Source organism: Euprymna scolopes, chromosome 9 (assembly GCF_053919585.1).
Source record: "Euprymna scolopes isolate OS-2025 chromosome 9, ASM5391958v1, whole genome shotgun sequence".
NCBI lineage: Eukaryota > Metazoa > Mollusca > Cephalopoda > Sepiida > Sepiolidae > Euprymna > Euprymna scolopes.
Window position 1 is genome coordinate 90,862,525 of NC_136490.1, and position 22,591 is coordinate 90,885,115.

General features: G+C 33.8%; 2 protein-coding genes across 5 annotated transcripts in view; one reads left to right on the forward strand and one right to left on the reverse strand.

Annotated features, from left to right (window-relative positions):
- Positions 1-22,591, reverse strand: part of LOC145284772 (uncharacterized) — a 649,584-nt gene that overhangs the window by 43,901 nt on the left and 583,092 nt on the right. The gene's annotated exons all lie outside the window — the stretch shown is intronic.
- On the forward strand, positions 11,826-12,323 carry LOC145284627 (uncharacterized). The gene has a single exon (XM_080133533.1). The coding sequence runs from the start codon at positions 11,826-11,828 to the stop codon at positions 12,321-12,323; it is 498 nt and encodes a 165-aa protein (XP_079989659.1).

A 22,591-nucleotide genomic window follows, 5' to 3' on the forward strand; every position in this document is an offset into this window, starting at 1 on the left:
AAAAAATAACATGGAGAAGAAAGTTATAGAGTGAAAGAGGACAGAAAATTGGAGAGAGACTATTTCTGTCACATTTATCTTATTTAGAGGGAAGTTTGAAGCAATGCCTAATAATATGAATAATAATACTGTAATATCAATAATTGTAGGAGCACTAGGAACAGTTCTGAAGCATATATGAAAAACTAAGAGAAATTGGAATCAAAGGGAGAATTAATACCAAACAAATCATAGTAGTAATAAGAGCAAAAATATTAAATTTGCTAGAGTGCAAAAACCAACCATGACAGCCAGGCTGCACTGACCATCAGAATTAAGTTGAAATAGAATGACACTTTGTAAACATCCTAAACACAGACTGCCTGAAGAGATATGAAGGAATAGGGTTATAATCTGACGCCCCCCCTTCTCAAATCAAAGAGGCATCACCAACATCGGTTGATACAACAGAAAGAAAATTAAGTGTGGAGGTATAATATCTCCAATGTAGAAACCTCGAGGGTTATGTCACTCAGATTTCAGAGAAAGTCATCGATTGCTATTTGCAAGAACTCAACGGTAATGGTTGATACAAGACAACCAATTGAGTTGCAATGATAAAAGTAGAAAGTGCCGGAGATATGCAGCGATTTATTGGACTTCAAGGCACAACGTCAGTTTTAACCAGGGAGGGTAATGATTTGTGTGAGAACTCCTTGTGAGAAAGAAATGACATGCACATGCAAATGAAGAATAATGAAGAAAAAGTGGGGTTGGAAGAAAAATATCTAGATTCCACATTTTTTACATAAAGTGTTGGACACTTTTGGAAATGCCTAGTGGATTCGTTCAAACTTCACATGCAACAACGTAGCAATTTTAAATAGGATTTCTCATAGTTGGACAATGGCTTTAGTGGAATGGAAGAACACAGACACATTGAATATTAACAACATCATATATTTATCCTTTAAATATCTTCAGCTGGATAAAAGACCTGTACAAACATTCAATTAACATTGTCTTTCCTGGATAGCCCAGTGGATAAACCCTGTCCACACCTCACCCTTGTTAAGCATCAAATGTTTAACTTAACTTCATTTGAAAGAGTCCTTCTCACAATTTAACAAGAGACTCAGCTAAGTAATTAGGAATATTAATCAGGATTAAAGCAAATGCGTGCTAAACTAATTTTCTAGCTCAGAATGCATCTCTTCTATCCTAGTTCATAAACATTAAAAAAAATCTGCAAAGAAAATATATGATGACATTAAAACCCTTTTTTAAAAGGATCATTTGTTTTGTATTTGATATTTGCATGAGATTTTGTGTGTGTGTGTGTGTGTGCATATATATATATATATATATATATATAACGTAACCTCGTCTAATGTCCGTCTGAGGAACAGTTTCTACTACTGCGCCAATTTTTGGTCTACAAACTTGAAACTTGATATATAGGGAGTTTGGAGCTGGTAAAAATTGTTGCTAAATTGAAAAAAAAATTAGAATTTGACAGGTGCAAATCGACTAAACGTGTTACTTCTATGCATGTGCAAATATACATTTATACCTTCAACAATGTTATTTTTCAAGTTTTTATACATGTATGGACTTAGCTCAGATCAGATGGTAAAGAATAATGCTTGAGAGGTATATGTCTTGGTTTCGATTATAGTTGATGGTACCACAAATTATATTTTTAATTTTTTTAAATCACTACTATATATTGAGTATACTATAATAATCAATAGAGAAATACGAAATTAGCATGAATAAATATATCATATTTAAGCATATTTTATGATTAGGTAATGCTGTGAAGCCTGATATATATATATATATATATATATATATATATGAAAAAAGACAATGTAGTCCAGAATAGTGAGAGAAGGAAGAGATGAGAAAGGAGAAAACAGAAAACATGAACGAAAGCGAAGAAGGCAGAAAGCATGAAAAGGAAAGGGATAAAGCAGAGGGTGACCCAAACGAGAAAAGAGGATGCAAAAAGCATAATTAAGAGGAAAACAGAGAAATTACAGTTAAGCAAAGAGAAGGGAGAGTGCAAAGAGAAGAAGGGAGAGTGCAAAGAGAAGTCAGAAAAAATGAGGAGAGGAAAATATTGCCAAAAGGTGTAACTCAATTATTTTTAATGAATTATTTTAAAAACAATTATAATGTAGGCTATTGAAGCTATATAAAGAAATGTCCAGGATATATTTTTTTAAAGATAAAAGTTAAAGCCATATTACATGTGTAATTTGGACAGTTATGGTGCAAAATCATATATAAAATAATCAGAAGAAAAATGTCTTTTTGATATTTTATTAATTGAAGACATTAAGGGTGCACACAAACAAGTAATACACATTACTTGAGACTTAACCTATGATAAAATCATACAAACAATATTCAATAATCTATAACGGATTGATCGTGTTCACCTGCAGATAATAATGATATCAAATGAAGGAGAAAGAAAAGATAGAATGATGTCTTATTTTTGTTTGTGCTTGTTACCTTTCATGAGCCATAAAAGAAAAAAAAAAGTCCCATAGAATCTAAACACATGGAAAATGTATTTTGGAAAGGCTGGAAACAAGTCAAGATCAAATAGAAATCATTGTAAAGGAGAACTACTTTAAAACATTGATTATTATTTTAAAGCAGGATTAACTTCAATAAACCTATGTGAGAGTATCAATTTTAAAAAGTGAAACTGATTTTAATTCTGTCGATCTATATAACCTCTGACAGAAAGACTTGACGTTGCTCGGGATTGAATGAGAATCACTAATATGCACTTTATTTACTATGTATATAATAACATGTTATTTTCATTTGATTTTATTAACCCCTTCTTCCCAGTTTGACTCCTAATAATATTTTCACCGCTGAACACATCCTTAGCCAGAAATGGCAACTTTCGGCCATTAGACCATTATGCCAATATAAGTATAAATTCTAACAAATAAATAATATAACAAAGATGTCATTCATTGTAAACTTGTTACCCACATTCTTAAATCTATGCCATCTTCTAACAATCCTTTTTTTTTTCTTTTTCGACAACACTTGTTATTCAAATAATTATTCATCATCTAATGTGATCAATGGTTGCATATAGAATGCTAATGTCTGATGAATTATCTTCATCAGAAATAATGATCAGACATAATAGTTTTATTATGTTAATGTCTAATTACTAGCAGGCCGCTCGGCATTGCCCGGTCGTATAATACATGATATTTTGATTAATGCAAATTTTGTATTTATTATTATACTAGATGAAGTACCCAAGGTTGCTAGGTTGTATATGATATATTTGAATATTTTGTCCTCATACATCATAAAATAGATTAAACAAAACATAAATGCATAATGGTGAATACATGTTTTTTTTTTTTTTTTTTTTTTTGTTATGAAAATCACATTCATGGAAACTAACTATTCTATTGTAAGTGAAGTATCGTTTTAAAAATAATGGGCAACAGAACTGAGAATTTGACTGTCGTTCAAGATTTCCTTAAAAGTATGAACTGTATTTGTTTTCGGTCGTGTTGGATTTCATTCATTTATTCATTCATTACAATAGAATTTGGAACTTTGTTACGAAAACTGCAAAATGTGAAGAAAGGGATTTTACTCAAAATCTAATGATTATTTATAATTTATTAGTTATGAAAAATTTTCTTTTGTATGAAAATAAACATATATTTTGTGTTACAATTGTCTTAAAATTATTTGAATGCAGTAAATGTTTCAGGAAAATTTTCTAAAAAACAACAAAACAGAACTATGAACACGCATGTGAAACTTTGTAAGGAAATTTTTATCAGAAAAATACAAAATAATAAACGTGCAAGCATTTGTAAAATTTACATTTTTTGTTTGAAATTAATATTTGTTTATATAATCGATAAATGAATAACATATAGGCAGGTTTTCGTTTATGTAACGTAACATCCAACATTTTTATTTCGGAAATAAACAAAAAAAAAAAAAAAAAAAAAAAAAAAAAAAAAAAAATGCACACATTCAGAAACGTTACAATTTTTGTATGAAATTAATATTTGTTTATTTAATTGGTTAAAGAATAAAGAAGATGTATAGATATGTATTCGTATATTTGAGTTAACGTCTGAAATTCTTAAGTTTTTATGAATAAAGGAAAAACAACATATGAAATTCTTAGTACTTTAAAAATAAAAGAAAATGCCCGCATTCGGAAACGTAAGAATTTTTGGTACTTGTGCAGTGTACGAACCATGCTGAAATAACATCATTTAGAAAGCCATTCTTAACATCGGGATGGGGCTTGTTAATTTTCACCTAACAATTTAATGAGAAAAAAGAAACAATAAAATTGTAATCCAACTTTGAAATCCTATCTGAAATGTAACATGGTGCGTACACTGCCAAAACACAAAATTTTTCTTTGAAATCAATATTTGTTTATCTAATCGGTTAAAAAATAATAATTAATATTTGTTCATCTAATCAGTTAAAAATAATAAAGATATATATATATATGTTTGCGTATATTTGAATTAGTCATAAATTCTTATTTCTTTAAAAATAAAGAAAAAACACAACTATTCGGAAACGTTAAAATGTTTGTATGAAATCAATATTTGTTTTTCTAATCGGTGCAAAAATAATAAAAAAAAGATATAAAGGTATGGCATCGTATATTAAATTAAACTTGTGAAATTCTTACCTTTGCAAAAAAGAAAAGGAGAAATTATTTCAAGAAAAGGGGAGAGGCTATGTAAATAAAGGAAGTTATTTGGAGAAAAAAATATCAAGGAAACTGGTGCATTAATTTAAAGAAAAAGTAAAAAGAATTTGATTATGCCTACAATATTATAATGTTGATTGGCACTTGTATCGATGCGGGCTGGGTGAACGTAAACTTTATAAAGTTTATTTGATTTTTTGAGCAAAATCAAATTTGATTTAATTTCGTTTTAAACATAATGAGCAAGAGAACTTCTGTCTCTGTTTGAATGATTGCTTTCATGTCAACCTTTCATGTGTTGAAATAATCTCGTAATGGTGTTTTGATTTTAATAAGTGACAGATGACAATCTGATCATTTTGGCGGATTTTCCTCAGACGAGGATACGAAGTTGAATGCATGCTTTTTTTGTTTGTTTTTGTTGTTATGAAAATCATATTCATGCAAATTAATCATTCTACTGTTGGTGAAGTGCCGAAGGTAACTGAGTCCATGTATTGTTATGTTTTATCTGATTAGGTATAAAAATTCTTTTTAGAAATAAACCTGTAGTTTGTGTTGTCATAATGTCCTGTGTAAGAAATCTATCAGAAAAATTAAAAGTAATAAAAATGGACGCATTCGCAAAAATTTGCAGTTTTTGTTCGTTATTAATATTTGTTTATCTAATCGATAAACGAATATAAAAAAAAATATATATACAGGTATGTTTTTGTGAATGTAATATGTATGTATATATATATATATATATCTGTGTGTGTGTGTTTTGTGAATGAAAAAGTGCACGCATTTGAAACGTTAGAATTTTTTGTACTTGTGTAGTGTACGAATTATGCTAAAAGAATACCGTTATTATTTAAAAAGCCATTCTTAACATGAGAAGGGAGGCTTTTTATCTGTTCTGCACTTTAACCTAACAATTTCACAAAAAAGAAAGATACCATATAAATTTAATTTAAATTTGAAATCCTATTTGAAATCTAACATGGTGCATACACTGCAAAAACACTGAATATTTATTTGAAATTAATATTTGTTTATTTAGTCGGTCAAAGAATAGTAATAAAGATATATAGGTATGTCTTTGTATATTTGAATTAATGTCTAAAATACTTATTTTTTTATAAAAATAAAGAAAAACGCACGCATTCGGAAGTGTTAGAATTTTTTATTTGAAAGTAATATTTGTTTGTCTAATCGACAAATGAATAGTAAAAAATATATATATAGGTTTTTCCTCGTCTTGACAAATTAAAAAGCGCGAGTAAAATTTATATATTATTGCATTTTTTATTTATTGATACAAAGACATGAAAATAATGAGTTGGTGTCATCAGCTAGAATTGAAATCAGAACATCTAGTGTTCCAGCCTGATGTTTTCTAAACAACTTGAAGGAATAAAGCGAATATGCATATGCGTATAAAAACCAAAAATGTCGGTAATAAACAAGTAAATTTGTCTGTACGTGTTAATCACGTATGTAAACAAAGATATTACTCACTATAAACCATCCTAAGTGCATGAATATCATTTCAGTGTTATGTAACCAGTAGTTTAAGACTTTACCTGTTAGATATTTACACACACACACACACATTATTTTATCTATATAACAGATTATATTGGACCCAATATATAGTAATGAATTAAAAATATAAAAAAAAAATTACTAATGCGCCACCACCGAGAATCGAAACAAAAATGCTTAGCTTATAATTTACTTTTTCCTTTAACGTTGATGCCTGACCTATGAAGACATGTTTGTTGCAAGGCTAACAATTAAAACATGAACCAACAGCTATTATGTTACGCATGCATATTCATAATGCCATCGTTCAATTTTTACCTGGCAAATTCTATTTTTTTAATCTTCACACTTTTGCACTTATTTTCCCTGGTTAAAACCCAAATATAAAATTTTGCATGGATTCGAATACTCTATTTATTAAGTTTCATGTCTGTAGACTAAAAACTGACAGAGGAGTTTAGTAGGCAAAATTTTTTAAACAAATATATATATGTATACATAAATATATACAGAAAGAGGTTTGTGTTTACTATAAACTTTTTACGCAAATATTACGTAAATATAAATCATGCAGAATATCTGCATGAATATAATTACAGGTAATAGTTAATTAAAGATGATCATCCCATAAGAAAACCAAAAAACTAATAGGGAATTAATTAAAATAAGTGTTTAAAAGAATATGCAAATTAGCTAGATCTTTTGAAGATAATTGCAATTCCAAAACTCATATATAACAAAATTGTATTTTTTTTTAAATAAATAGAAAAAAAGGGTTTTTAATATGAATATCAATACACAAAAAAAAAAAAAAAAAAAAAAAAAAAAAAAAATTATAAGAGCATAGATTTTCATACTTGTTCATCTCTACCGACTTCGTTTCTTTGAATAATATAAATGCTAATACTTCAGCAAGACAAAAGGTACATCTTTTTGAAGTTTTTCTGTATGGGAATTGATTTTTTTAAATTCACATTTATTAAGAGATTTCCCATTTTCTTTTCTGAATATATTCTAATAATAAAGTTGTGTTTTCATACATTTCATTTTTAAAATAGCTGCTATGACAATTGCATCAACACTTCAATTATTTTCTGTAAAATATTATATATTTATATATATTCTTTTACAATGTTAATTTTGTGTTATTTTCCTATGAAGTTTTCAATATTTATTTTTAATTTTGGAAATTTTACATAGCAAAAGTAAAAACTGAATAATAATAATAATAATAATAATGATAATAATAATAATATTATATATATATATATATATATATATATATATATATATATATATATATATATATATATATATATATAGAGAGAGAGAGAGAGAGAGAGAGAGAGAGAGAAAACAGAAAACGTTCACTTTGATGTGAGTAAACAGAGGAACAGTATAATTGCCCGGTCGGAACTGGTGGAATACTTTCAATCAAGCATAATTTACATAAAATAGAAAGTTTTAATTACTTTCATTTTAAATCTACTATTATATAAAAGTCACTTTGTGTGTGTTTTTGTCTGAATTTTTTTTCCTCAGAGGTTTCGAAATGGCTGAGTCTATCTTTTGCAGATTTCACACAATGTTAATTTATATGTTGGGCAGTGTTCTTAGATATCTTTTGTACAGAACTTCATTTGATAAGCATCGAAAATTGAAAAAAAAATCCAATCTTAAAAATAGCTTTTCTCTCTTATAGATAAAAAAGAATAATTTTTACAGGGGAATATTTTACATTATACTGGCCAAGGGAGATAATCAAATTTTAGCACATCATTTCTTCTTTAAAAAAAAAAAACAGATTTATTATAATCTGGAGATATAGCCTACTGGTAGAGCAATCAACTACAGATCAAACCCGGGTGTACCTCACCATTTTATTTTAATTTTTTCTTATTAATGAGTTCAATTTATAATTAAAGAAAGGTACCATTTAAAAATCGCTGCAAATCATTTCTTTGTTTGCATATTTTAAAACTAAACATTAATCAGAAATGACTTTTCTTTTGATGCTATTGTATAGAAATTCTCTTCAATTCACTTCCCTAGATGAGTTCATAATTAACGGATACTCTAACTTAACAGCTAAATCTGACCCCCAAGATCACCATGGGCATGGAATATGTGCCTACATTAAAGATGGCTTCCTGTGTGGCAGGGATATCTCGAGAGAAGATCCTAATTTACCCTATATGCGCTTCCGGGTTGCACTTGCTTACACCACTACATTTATATTTGCCCTCTATCAGCCCCATAACAGTGGAGTTACTATCTTTAAGAGTATATCTGAGAAAATACACCACATCCTGTCTACACATTCCAAGGCTAACATCCACATCTGTGGTGACTTCAACGTCCATAACGTGGAATCACTGACCCATTCAAATAAGACAGACGATGAAGGGACGTTTTGTCATGATTTTGCCATTGCTTATGACCTCACTTAGATTGTTCGCGAACCCACCTGTGTGCCCGATACTACTGGTCAATATGCAAGCCTCCTAGACCTTTTTCTCTCAATTTCCCCTGAGCTATGTCCATGTTCCGTTCATTCTCCTCTAGGATCCTCCGACCACTCCGTCGTATCAGTTAAGATAAAAATGAAATGTAATAAGCCCCCAGACGTACCCCTCCACCGTACTGTATACCTATACTCTATGGCTGACTGGGATAGCTTCCGTACATTCATATCTGGTCCACCTCTGCATTCCATGTTTAAAAAGGATGTGTCCTCTATAATATCAGGCCTGACCGAATGGTTAATTGACGGCATAGACTGATTCATCCCATCTAAAAAATTCCAACAAAAACCTAACAGTCAACCACGGTTCTCCCCAGAATGTGCTGCTGCTATCGCGCACAGAAATCACTTTTTCCATAAATACCAACGTAATAGATGCACTGAGACTAAAGCTGCTTTCAGGAACGCCAGCAACCACTGTAAAAGAGTAATAAAAAATGCAAGAGAGCTCAGTCTGTTAAATCCAAAGTAGCTGATCAGTGGCTTGGTTCCCACCAGTTTTGGCAAATAACAAATAGGATCCTGAACAGAAGTGTGCGTTCTATCCCAACCATTATCAATGGACCAGAGGTCATCTCGTCAGCATCAGACAAGGCCAAACTATTTGCAAAGAACTTTGCAGCTAATTCTACCCTATGCGACGAAGGCCATCAACTTCCCATATTTCCTCCTATAACACAGAACACGCTAGGTAACATACAAATATCTGTGCATGAGGTCGCCAAGCTAATCAAGAACCTTGATTCCAGTAAAGCAACTGGCCCTGATGGCATCCCAATTATAGTGTTAAAAAAGCTTCAACCAGAACTTGCTCCTATACTTACGAAACTCTTTAAGCGTTGCCTTAAGGAGAAGTGCTTTCTGACTCCCTGGAAAACCTCATCAGTATGCCCTGTATTTAAGAATTCAGGTGATAAGTCATCTCCCTCTCAGTACAGACTAATAAGTCTCCTGTGTGTTATGAGTAAGTTGCTGGAATCCATATTAAATAGAGAAATGAAATAGTCAACCACCTCAGCAGAAATAACCTTCTTAGTGACACACAATATGGTTTCCGCTCTGCAAGATCTACCGCAGATGTGCTAACTGTTATATCTCATAAGATCAGTTAATCTCTTGACAACGGCTTCCTTTCTAGGGCAATTGTTCTTGACATATCAAAAGCCTTCAACAAGGTATGGCATAAGGGCCTACTTCACAAGATTTCCAGCTACGGTATAACTGGAAATGTTTTCTCAATCATTAAATCATTTCTCTCCGATAGGCTCATAAGAATAGTGGTCGATGAACAAAAATCAGAGGCCTGCAGTATTAATGCTGGAGTCCCTCAAGGGTCAATCCTGGGCCCAACTCTCTTCCTGATCTACATCAATGATCTCTCTAAACACATATTAAATCTTTCGTTGACATCTATGCTGATGACACGACCATCTACGACAACACATCAAGGCTGTAAATGACAAAGTTCTCTCTGATTCTCTCTCCTCTGATCTCGAGCGCGTGGTTCAGTGGCGGAAGACGTGGCTGGTTACCTTTAATGCATCTAAAACCAAACTCCTATCTTTACATCATCAACGCTCTGATCCCCATCTGGCATCAACTGAAATGGATGGCTCTCGTCTAGGAGAAGCCCCATGTTTTGACAAACTTCTGGGTTTGTCCTTTACTCTTGATCTGAAATGGAACACATACATTAAGTCTGTTGCCAAGGTCGCTGGAAAGATGGTGGGATCCTTCTACCGCTCCAGAAGATATCTCACTACTGATGCAATTCTCTATCTATATAAAAGCCAAGTACGTCCAAGGATGGAGTACTGCTGCCATATCTGGACAGGAGCTGCTAAAAACAGCCTATCCTGCCTTGACAGAGTACAAAATAGACTTTGTGGCTTAGTGGGGGATGCCCTTTTCTCTTCTCTGCAACCTCTCTCCCACAGAAGAGACGCTGCGAGCCTATCCTTGTTTTATCGTTATTTCCATGACAGGTGCTCGTCTGAACTCCAATCTCTGGTCCCCTCTCGCCAATCTTTCATGAAAAACACCCGTCTAGCTGAATCCACTGTCAAAAATTTTCTCCACTCTTTATCTGTGCCTAAATCAAAACGTAGATTCCATGAACAAAGCTTCTTTCTTAGAACTGCACGCCTGTGGAACTCTGTTCCGCCTGCCTGCTTTCGGGCCTTGATAAGTGGTGACCACCGTGTAAAAACAAAAAAAAAATTCCTACATTACTTCTTTAATAAATAAAGATTAGTTAAAAGAGGGTCTTCATGAGGCAATTTACTAATATGAAGTTGCTTTTATGAATTAGTTTAAAATGAGAAATTAACCTTTTTATGAAAATCGCTTAGGACAAGATATGAAACAACTTGATGTAAGGAGCAATAAAAATAAATAAATTTTTAAAATTTATTTTCATGAACGATTGCTGGAATAGTATAATGAAAACGAATATATTGCAACAAATACATGGTATGAGAATCATCCAAGGAAAAAGTGGACATGGATGAGACCAGGTAATAGACAGTGCAATCAGGTGGATTAGATTTTGATCCAATCTGACTTCCGAAATACAATCAAATCAGAAAAATCTATGCCAGGACCAGGAGCAGTGGTAGTGACCATATCTCTGGTGTGCACATTCAACTTGAAATTGAAAATCCTTAAAAAGACAAAACATCAACCAAATTATAAATTCAAACTGTTAAAAACGAATAGTGTACTTAAGGAGAGTTTTTCAGTGGCACTTAACAGACTTTCGGCCTTGGAGGCGGTCACTGACATAGAAAGTCAATAGGAAAAGCTGAAGAATAGCATCAAAGAGGTGATAGGAAAGAACATCACACTAAAATCTAAGAAAAAGTACAAGAAATGGATAACACAAGAAATCCTTGACAAAATGAACACTCAACCAAAAGTAAAGGATGATCCTGCCAATTATAAATCCATAGACAAAGAAATAAAGATGTGTGGCGAGTCAAAAAGGAGGTATTGCTTAATGAGCAATGTGAGGAAATTGAGACGACCAAAATAACAGATAATAAGTACATGCACAGTAAGGTCAATGACATCACAGACAAGAACTCATCTTCTTATAGCGACTGTATAAAATCAAAAGATGGGAATGTCTTGATGGATGAAACAGACATAGTGAACAGATGGGCAGATTATATTGAAGACCTCTTTTATGACGACAGAAGAAATCAGCCTGAGATTACTAAAGCCATAGAAAGATCACCGATCTTAGAGGCAGAAGTTGAATATGTCAGAGAAATGAACAAAGGAAAAGCTGTTGGCTTGAACTCTATGCCAGTGGAAACGTATGAAACACTTGAGAAAAAAGACATTAATAAGCTATCTGTTCTTCTCAATAGCATCTATAACACTAAAAAGATGCCTGCAAGTATGTTTATCTCCACATTCATCACACTCCCAAAGAAACCTGGAACAACCGACTGTGAATGTCACAGAACGATTAGCTTGATGATCCGTACATTGGAGTTCATTCTGAAAATACTAATGAAGAGATTGCGAAACAAAATATGACCTGAAATATCAGAAGTGCAATTTGGATTTGTCGCAGACAAGGAACCAACAAATGCCATATTCACAATGACAATACTGACAGAAAGATGTATTTGATATATCGTATATGCATAACTAAATCAACCATTAGGTCAGCATTTGTTATTTATATTATTAAATATATATAGTTCTTTCCTGCATAATAATCATTAATTTCTTATGCATTCTGCCCCCTTCCCTTTTTGCTCTTCCTTAATTTTCTCTTTTAATTACATCATTCGTTTCTTTCCAATTACTTTTTCATTTAACAACTCTTTCTTAACGTTGTTTGCATTTTGTAACATCATTCACTTTGCACAATAACACAGAGGCAAAATCACAAGATACACAGAGTTCTATAAATATACTATGCCACACATAATCTATTAGTTCAGTATTTATATAATTATAAAAACTTTTAATTTGTAAATGCTTTAGAATAACTTTATCAATCGGTAAAATATGATGAAAATTGGAATCCAAATCTATTTCTCATTTGAAATTCATTGCTAAGTTTCTTCTGACAGGTCAGGATTTATGAAAATCGATAATTTTTACGAAAATTGGTAATTTTTTTAATTAAACATTGAGTTTTCCTGATGATAGGTATATATATATATATATATATATATATATATATATATATATATATATATAGAACAAAAAGCAACTCTTAATAAATATTGTCATCAGACTCAAAAACGTTGACAGAGTAAACATTAATATGGAATAACAATGGTGACCTGTTTTTTGCTTTCCCAGTAGGGGCCCAACTAGGGTATTCGCTGTACATAAAAGATGAGAATGAGAGTAAGATAATTTTTACATATACCAGTAATTAATGTACGCAATGTAAAATTCTTTTTCTTTTTTATCTAATTTGTGATAAAACCTTTGGAAGACAAATTGACTGGCCTATGAAATCAAGTAAGTGCAGCTTTTCAGGTTTTAAGTAACATTGAATCTTAAAAAATTACAAGTGAATCCCTTAAATGAAAGTAATAGTTTTGTGATAGCTAACTATAAAAAGAAACGCTACACATAACCATTTGATGAGCATTACAGATTTTAATATGTCGTGCTGCTAAAGATAAGAAGTTGCAATGCGATAGTAATGGTTAGAGGTGCAGGTTGTGGCGTAAGTATGATAGATTCAAATCGTTGAGCGAAGTACATCAATTTTACTAATAACCTTGGGAAAGGTATGATGCTACACATTCACTTTCCAGTTATGTATTAAATAGTAGATGAAACTCAAGCCTAGGTTGTGCAATGAGTCTAGAAGAAAAACACCAAAATAAAAACAAGCTTTTCTGTGTTTATCTGGGCATGGTTTTCAGTCGTCCTGGATTTCAACTTGTCATTGGAATCAAGCAATGATGCAAACTGTGCTCTAATGTAGTCTTACAGTAGATATCCATTTGTCTCTTCAGACTGGAAAGTGGCCTCAATTCAATATATAAGATTGAATAAAGCTTGATAATGCACACGCCCACACAAAAAAAAACAAAAACAAAAAAACAACACATATGTGGGGGGTGGGGTGAAAAAAGGGGTAATGAAAATGAGGGTTGATAAAAATGCAACAATAACTATTTGATGATTATCACTGAAGACACACACACACACGCACAGGTGTAGACCCCCAGATTCCACCCACACTGAGACTGTATACTTTGTAGCCTCCAGTCACTGATAAAGGTAAAAAACAAAAGAAAGCCATCTATATTATAAAGAACAGTATTGACACTGTCAAAGAAAATGTTTCCATTTTTCTTTTAATTTTTTATTTTGTATATCTGTTTAAAATGACAATTCATTGTAAATGTCACAGCATTGTAGCGATATAAAAAAAACACTGCGGCGATATTATTTATTAAAGATGTGGAAATTACACAACACAGGAAGAATTCCAATAAATATATAGTTAGAATAATAATAATAATAAAAAAATATATATGTATATATATATATATATATAGTCTGTGAGTGGAGGGGTTATATATATATTTATAAATATCTACGTTATACATTGATTAAAACAAAATGTTTTTCACCTGTGTAGAATATATCTCCCATTATTCATATTTCCTTTAGTAGGTATATTGTCGTCATTTTTGCAATGAATTTTTATTTTTCATTTAGATTTATCTTGATTCTTCATTTAAATTGATCTACATTATTCTAAAATGAAAATATTGGCATGAATATTAAAATTATTTATTACTTTGTTTTTCTTGGAAGTGTACTCTAGCATACAGGCATACTCCCACATACATATAGTAGTAAGAAAATATATTTATGGAAAGTAAGCTATAAAAGATTATACATATACTATTACATCATGTAATTCAAATAAACTCATGTCAACATTACTGATGAAGAACATGGTGCATTCGAAATCTATATATCTATAAAAGTGAAAATGTGTGTGTGTGTGTGTATGTATACGTACATTTCCCTACCAAATAACTCTGTCAATTTTCGGTCTAGAGACTCGAGATTTGACATACGGAGTATTGAGATTTGGGAAAATCTTTTTAATCAGTTTTTGGCCAGAAATTTGGCTGTCAAGGGGTCAAAGTTCAACGATTTGACCTTTGAAAACTCTACCAAATTCCTCCACCAATTTTGGGTCTAAACACTTGACATTTTAAATGTAGGTTACTTGGACACGGATTAAACTTTATAATTAGATTTGAGCCCCAAAAAGTAAATATTAAGTTGGGGTAAAAGTTTTAAAAAATTTGATCTCTGTGGTCTCTACCAAATTACTCAGCCAATTTCTGGTCTAAACGTTTGGAATTTTGAATAAAGGGTATTCAGAGATAGGGCAAGCTTTTTAATCGGTATGGGTCGAAAATTTGAGCTGCCAAAGGGTCAAAGTGTAAAAGATTTGACCTTTGCTGTGTCTAGCAAACTACTCAGCTAATTTTAGGTCTAGACATTTGAAATTTATACATAACAGGTATTCAGACATGTGGCAAGCATTTTAATCAGTTTTGGGGCATAAAAATTTGGCTGCCAAAAGTTCAAAGTTGAAAGAGTTGACCTCTGCAGATTCTACCAAATTCCTCCGCCAATTTTAGGTCTAAAGACTTGAAATTTTAGATGTAGGTAACTTGGACATGGGTAAAACTTTGTATTTTGATTTGAGACTAAAATAATAAATGTTAAGAGGTCGAAGTTTTAAAAAATTGACTTCTGTGGTCTCTACGAAATTACTCCAACAAATTTTGGTCTAAACATTTGAAAATTACATAAAGTGTACTTACACGTAGGACAAGTTATGAACAGTACATAGGGCCCGAGCAAAGCTGGGCTGACCCGCTAGTATTGAATGAATATATAAAAAAAAAAATGTTTTAATGATTTAACTACTATCCATACATCAAAAATATTTTAAGGATATGTGGACCATTGTATTACTACTACTCTCTCTATCTCCTATATAATAAAAAGACACCAGAAATTCCTCTCTGGACCAAAGTATCGTAGGTTTGCAACAACAGATGCCACATACAAATTCAATATGTCTAGGCTATTAGCCACTATCTTATGTAATTTTCGAACACCATTGTAGACATATTAAGTCGTCATAATAAAATGCTACATGGCATCCTAGGAGCAACACCATTACAAGCACAACATCTATATTTTTTCCTCTAAATATTTAATCCTCCCCACCACTACCAGTCAATGCCAGAAAGAATTCTACACTTTTCATATATTCTAGGCTTACAGCGCCCTTAACTGACTCATACAACCACAGATATAGCATTAACTTTCTCATATTAGAATAAAAAAAATAAATAAATTCTCCCTCATGAAAATCCACTTCCTTTGATTGGTTGCCCACTAATTCTCTTATTCCGGAATTATCTCATTCTAAACGAACACTTCAAAACAATATATTATGGGATCGATTAAATTCATAAACTTTACTGGTTTTTTTTTTCTCCTTATTGGTAACTGTTTTCTTCTGTTTTTTTAAATACTTTTTTCTTTGCTTTAGCGAAAACATATTTTTAGTTTTGTTTGTTTGAAAAGTTAGTTTGCTATTTTTTTACACTGTATCATAGCGTCATTTACCCACTAACAACAAATGATACTTTTTTTTCTACCTATTGTTAAAAGAAGGTTGGGGATGTTTATTCCGAGAGCTGTTCTTCTACATTCATCTTTCTTTCTTTCTTTCTTTGTTTTCATCAAAACTTCTTTTTTTTTCTTCTTCCAATTTTTGTCCGTCTACTCGCTCGTGTCTGTTTGTTTCAAAACATATATGCCGCAGTTTGATGATTAATATTCGCTTATTTTCTTTTATTTATATAATCATACTTTTCCTCTTTGGACATTCATTATATTCTTTTAGGACTTATGCCTTTACTGAAGCGCAATGAATTAATCATGTGATTATTTAGAAACCTATAACAAACGTGAGGAAGGGATATTGTTTTGCAACTGTTGCATACTTTCACCTAACAAATTAATAACAGATACTGTAAAACAAAACAAAAAAACTTTTTTACAGGATGCAATAGTGCTAAAAAAACAAAGACAAGCATATTAATCGCTCAAAAACAGAAATTTAACACCTGGTAAACTTTATAATTATCCTAATGTTACAAAATACTGACAATTTATTTTGAACAATTCAATATGTTCACATACATGCATAAGTAAAAACAAATTATACATAAAGTATTTGAAGTTTTGATAATAGCTCCAAATTTAAACATCAAATATTGGAACTCTAACAAAAGGTTTAGGAATTATTGGCATTTTAACATGCATTGCTCTTTCCTTGTGCATACGGAACTAACATAAAATGTAATCAAACACATATTGCTCTTTGTTCAGACAGAACACTGACGTCTGTCGCTCTTGGCAGAAAGACACATGACTACTGTCAAACTATTGAAAAATAAGGAGAAAACTTGAAATTCTCACGCATGCGCAAAAATACACTATAGCAACCATTGTTAAATGCAGCTGAATCTCTTCGCTCGCTAAGAAAAGTAGATCAGACCAGTTCTTCTAAGAACTCACCAAACGCCAAAGGAAATAAGTTAAATTAACCGCAAAAGAAACTGCAAGAAAGTCATCTTCTAAGAACTCACTGGAAGCTGACCAAAAAGAATCAAAATCCAAGCCCTAGCCACAAAAATAACTAGATATTGTGGCTACTATACACAATCTACTAATAAAAACAAGTAAGTTTTCTAAAATAAACTACAATAAATTAACCAAGTAACCTCACACTGTCACTGATTAGGACTTCATATGAAGATAACAACTACACTATTGGTGTATATACCATTCCACACTTTAACTATTAGTGACGGGGCAGTATCTCAATTCTACGAGAGTTGTCTTGCTATAAGATAAGTGATATTATAGTAAGATACACATAAGTGTTATATGTTTACATTTAATAAAAAATGCCAAAGTCAGCACGTAGTAAAAAAGCTCAGAGAAATATAGACTATGAAAAAAAAAAACAAAGTCAAGGTATTATCTGAGCAAAAAGAATACTATCAGAAACATGCTGAAATAATAAAAATTAAGTATCATGCAAATCCTGAGGCAAAGTAGGCTGCCTCATGTACTGACTCAAAAGCACGGTATAACAAGGATTCTGAGGGGGAAAAACTGCCTCACGTGCTCTTTATAACAAAGAACCAGAAAAAAAGAAGGCTGCCTCACGTGCTGACTCAAAAGCACGGTATAACAAGGATTCTGAGGAGAAAAAAGCTGCCTCACGTGCTCTTTATAACAAAGAACCAGAAAAAAAGAAGGCTGCCTCACGTGCTGACTCAAAAGCACGGTATAACAGGGATCCCAAGGGGGAAAAAGCTGCCTCATGCACAAACTATTATAAATAAAAATATCAAAAACTGCCAAATCTTTGCCAAAACGCCAAAGAATGAACCAATAAAAATTTAATAGTGAAGGTATGAACATTTTAGAACTTTATAATACTCTAACTGTTTTATCACAGAGGCGGTAGCACTCTATGTAATATAGAACCGATGGAGGACAAAGAGGCAACTCCTAAGGCGCAAAACCCAAAGACCTAAAATCCAGCAGGAAGCGACCTGCTACTAATGGAGGCGGCAATGAGCCGCCTCCTAAAAAAGACAATACTATCATGAATGTAAGTTTAAAAATAAGACTGTAAGTGAAAATACTAATAAACAAGAATAAAAAAGCATTGGAAATGCAAAAGGATATAGGGATGGTATGCCAAAAAGTATACAAACAAGATAGCTATGAATGGCTAGGCACATGGAAATAGAATTGCATCCAAAGTATAGCCCTATAGCTTTTTACAACCGTAATGATGGCACGGAATGAAGATTGGAGAAAAGCTATAGGGCTATACTTTGGATGCAATTCTATTTCCATGTGCCTAGCCATTCATAGCTATCTTGTTTGTATACTTTTTGGCATACCATCCCTATATCCTTTTGCATTTCCAATGCTTTTTTATTCTTGTATATAGTATAAGTATCTGTTTGTTGAATTTTCCTAAATTCCTTTATTAGTAATATAAAATCTGACCAAACTCAACACATTAGGTCAGGGAAGATTTGCTGAAAACGCTACCTTTGTCCAACATAAAGGTTATCCTAAGGTTTAAACTGATATGGTTAATGGGATGTTCATCCTCCTATTGCAGAAACAGGGATAGTCAACCAAGAAAAGTCCTGGATATGACCTAAAACTATATCCGATGGTGAGGCCCTAGTTTGCGGGCTTTGGAGAGTGTGGAGCCACCCTTTAATTGCCATTACTCCCAGATTCACTCTGACCCGGAGTGGTAGTACCTGTTAGGGTCTCAACTATGGGTTAAATAGAATCCGACTTAAAAAACAAATATACCCCATAAAAATCGTTCCTCAAAATAACCAGATTTGGCATTAAATAACCTGCAAAAGGTTGATGTGCCGTAAAAAAAAAACAACCAACCAACCAACCAACAACCAGGAAAAATTTAGAAGTGATTAGCCAAGACTGTATAAAGAAAAATTTGGAAAGAGTTGACATGTCGAGTGAACTTGTGAAATATCAAAAAACATCTGATATGGGAACAAAGTGATGTAAAATGCATAGAAGTTATCAATTTTATAGTTGGTAAATGTTTTCTTATTTTAGAATATTATACTTTGTTGGAAATGAACAAAATAGAACAATTGGTATGCATACTCAGCATTAAAACATTGTTTTCATCGTTTTTAATTGAAACATTTTTAAAATTTTATACCATGAAATTAATTTTTGCTATACTAGCGGGAGGGGAGTGCTTTGCCTGGTCATAAAATATGCTTAAATACGATATTTTAATCCGTCCAAATTTTGTATATGTGGAGAAATGCGTGACTTACCTGGATAGACCACGTGCGGGTCGTCACCGAAAATAAATAAAAAGAAAGAAAAGAAACGGTCAAGACTCTTATTTATAGAGTAGTGATCACGTGAGTTAGAAGAATATGCAAATAGAGGTGAACGATTTTGCGATATAAAAAGCCTGTGTTGTTAAGAGGAGGGGTAGACTGTTGGCAGAAGTCAGTGCTGTCAGACGTGCTTTAGAGTTTTTGTTATTATATGCTGTGCTCGATTGTTGGGAGAGAGAAAAGAGAAGAGGAGGAACCAAGAAGACATTCTGCAGATACTTGACTTTGTGTTGGTTTTAAGCTATTTCGGCGCTTGGTGTGCGGTTACTACTAATGGACAGATTCGACATTCGCTTAATACCCGAGTTCGACGGATCTACCACTGGACCGGCTGTCGTCGAATGGATTGAAAAGGCAGAGAAAATCTGTAAACTGCGTAAAATTAAAGAACCAGCCACAGTTATCCCTTTGAGGCTAACCGGAGGGGCCTATGCAGTCTACCAACAACTCGGGGATGAACCAGACTGGGATGAAATCAAGCAGAGCCTGTATACAGCGTTTGGTACAGATCCATTTGTTGCGTGGCAACAGTTCACGAGCTGGACACTTCAACCCAAGGAAATAGTCGATGTGTACCTAGCCGACCTGCGAAAATTATCTGTACCGTTTGGTGGGGTCAACGATAAAATATTAAGCTGTGCTTTTTTGGTAGGCCTACCCGAGGAGGTCAGTAAACTGTTGCGGGCATCATCAAGAATCGATGAATTGTCAACTGATGAGTTATTGGCCCGAGCTCGAAACATCTGTAAGGAACAGGAACCAATTGCAGCAGCAGCTCGTTTTCGACATGGAGGCAATGTGGACTCTCTTCCAGATAGTAATAAGCATGCCACCCCAGTGTGCTATAAATGTGGGGAGGCCAATCATTTTGCTAAAGAGTGCCGGAGTGATAGGAGAGGTGTATATCCACAATCAAAGAGACCAGTGCAATGCTATCGCTGCAATAAGTTTGGGCACATATCTCGCAACTGTTCGGGAAACGAAGTTGGGGGGCAAGGTACTATCGCTACCCTTGCCCCCTGCCAACCAATAAACACAGGATTGCCTGTCATTAGCGTTAAACTTGATGATGTGCAGTGTTCAGCATTTATAGACACGGGGTGTTCCCGGTCTATAGTTAGTGCCCATTGTTGTCCGGTGTGGCGGAGGAACCCAGTCGGCGTTATGACCATCAATGGCTTATCACGGGTATGTTGTGGTGAAAGGACAGTCACAATCTGTACTGAGAAGGGTGACACAGCTAAAGTTGACGTTCTGGTGATGCAGGAGAAACCCCTTGGCTACGACATGTTGCTTGGAATTGATGCAATACAAGCACTAGGAGGCGTTACAATCACAGCAGCTAGAGGTATCAGGCTTGGAGAAGGGAAAGACGTCTGTGCAGCCATGTCGATTGAAGAAAAGGACTTCTGTGCTACATTTGATGACAACGAAAGGGTGTGGACTGCAAAGTGGAAATGGGCCATGGGCCAAGAACCAGATCGGCTGTGCAACACGATTCTAGAGTATGCAGTTTCTACCAAGAATAGGGCCGCATATGAAGAAGAACTTCAGATGTGGATTGACAATGGTTGGTTAATACCATACCCACAGGAACGTCTGGGACCACCCAAGGGGTTAATTCCGCTCATGGCTGTTGAACAACCTACCAAAGAAAAAATTTGTCTCGTAATGGATTACCGAGAGTTGAATCGGCATGTTGATGCGTTTACCGGAAACGCAGATGTGTGTGCTGCTAAACTGAGAGAGTGGCGTCAAAAAGGGAGCAATGTAGCACTTCTGGATCTAAAGAGGGCCTACCTGCAGATACGTGTCCATGAGTCATTATGGCCGTTTCAGACAGTACTACTCAAGGGAAAACTATATTGTTTGACACGTTTGGGTTTTGGCCTAAACGTAGCACCCTTGATTATGACAACCATTATTAAAACTGTTTTGATGCAGGATGAGACCACAGCAAAAGCTGCTTCAGCCTACATAGATGACATCTATGTTAATGAGGACATCATGTCTGCGGATGCAGTTCGAATAAAACTGAAAGCGTTTGCGTTAATAAGCAAAGACCCTAAGCGCCTAAAGGATGGAGTGCCCGTGCTAGGCCTCGAGGTCTGGGAGGAGGGCAATACGTTGCGATGGAAGCGAGGGAGCCCACTTCCAAAGTTACCCAATGTATTAACAAGACGTACTGTGTTTTCTATCTGTGGTAAATTGGTAGGACATCTACCTGTCTGTGGATGGCTCTGATCAGCAACAGGAGAGGTGAAAAGACAAGTGACTACAGTAACAAAAGGATGGGACAATGTTGCGGATGATGATTCTCTCCAACAAATGATGGCTGAAATGCTGTCCAGAGTGCATAGGAATGACCCTGCCCGGGGTGAGTGGCAAGTGTCTGGAAACGAACTAAATGCATGGGTTGACGCAAGTTCGTTGGCTACAGGTGTCGTGTTGGAGCAACTAAGTGTTGTTGTGGAAGATGCATGCTGGCTTCGTCCGAAAAATGATGCCCAACATATAAATTTGGCAGAACTTGATGCCACGTTAAAAGGTCTTAATCTCGCATTGCAATGGCAGACTAATGTTGTGCATCTCCACACTGACTCATTGTGTGTTTACCATTGGTTAACCGACACCTTGACTGGAAAGGCTCGAGTTAAGACTAGAGCTGCAAGTGAAATGCTAGTACGAAGGAGACTAGCAATAATTAAGCGTCTAGTTGACGAATACAGCTTGCAGGTAGACATTACGTTAGTCTCGTCGATGCAGAATTTGGCTGATAGCTTGACTCGAGTA

Bases quoted from the DNA above. Each gene is read 5' to 3' on its own strand.
- LOC145284627 (XM_080133533.1), top strand. From the start codon at position 11,826: ATGCACAGTAAGGTCAATGACATCACAGACAAGAACTCATCTTCTTAT.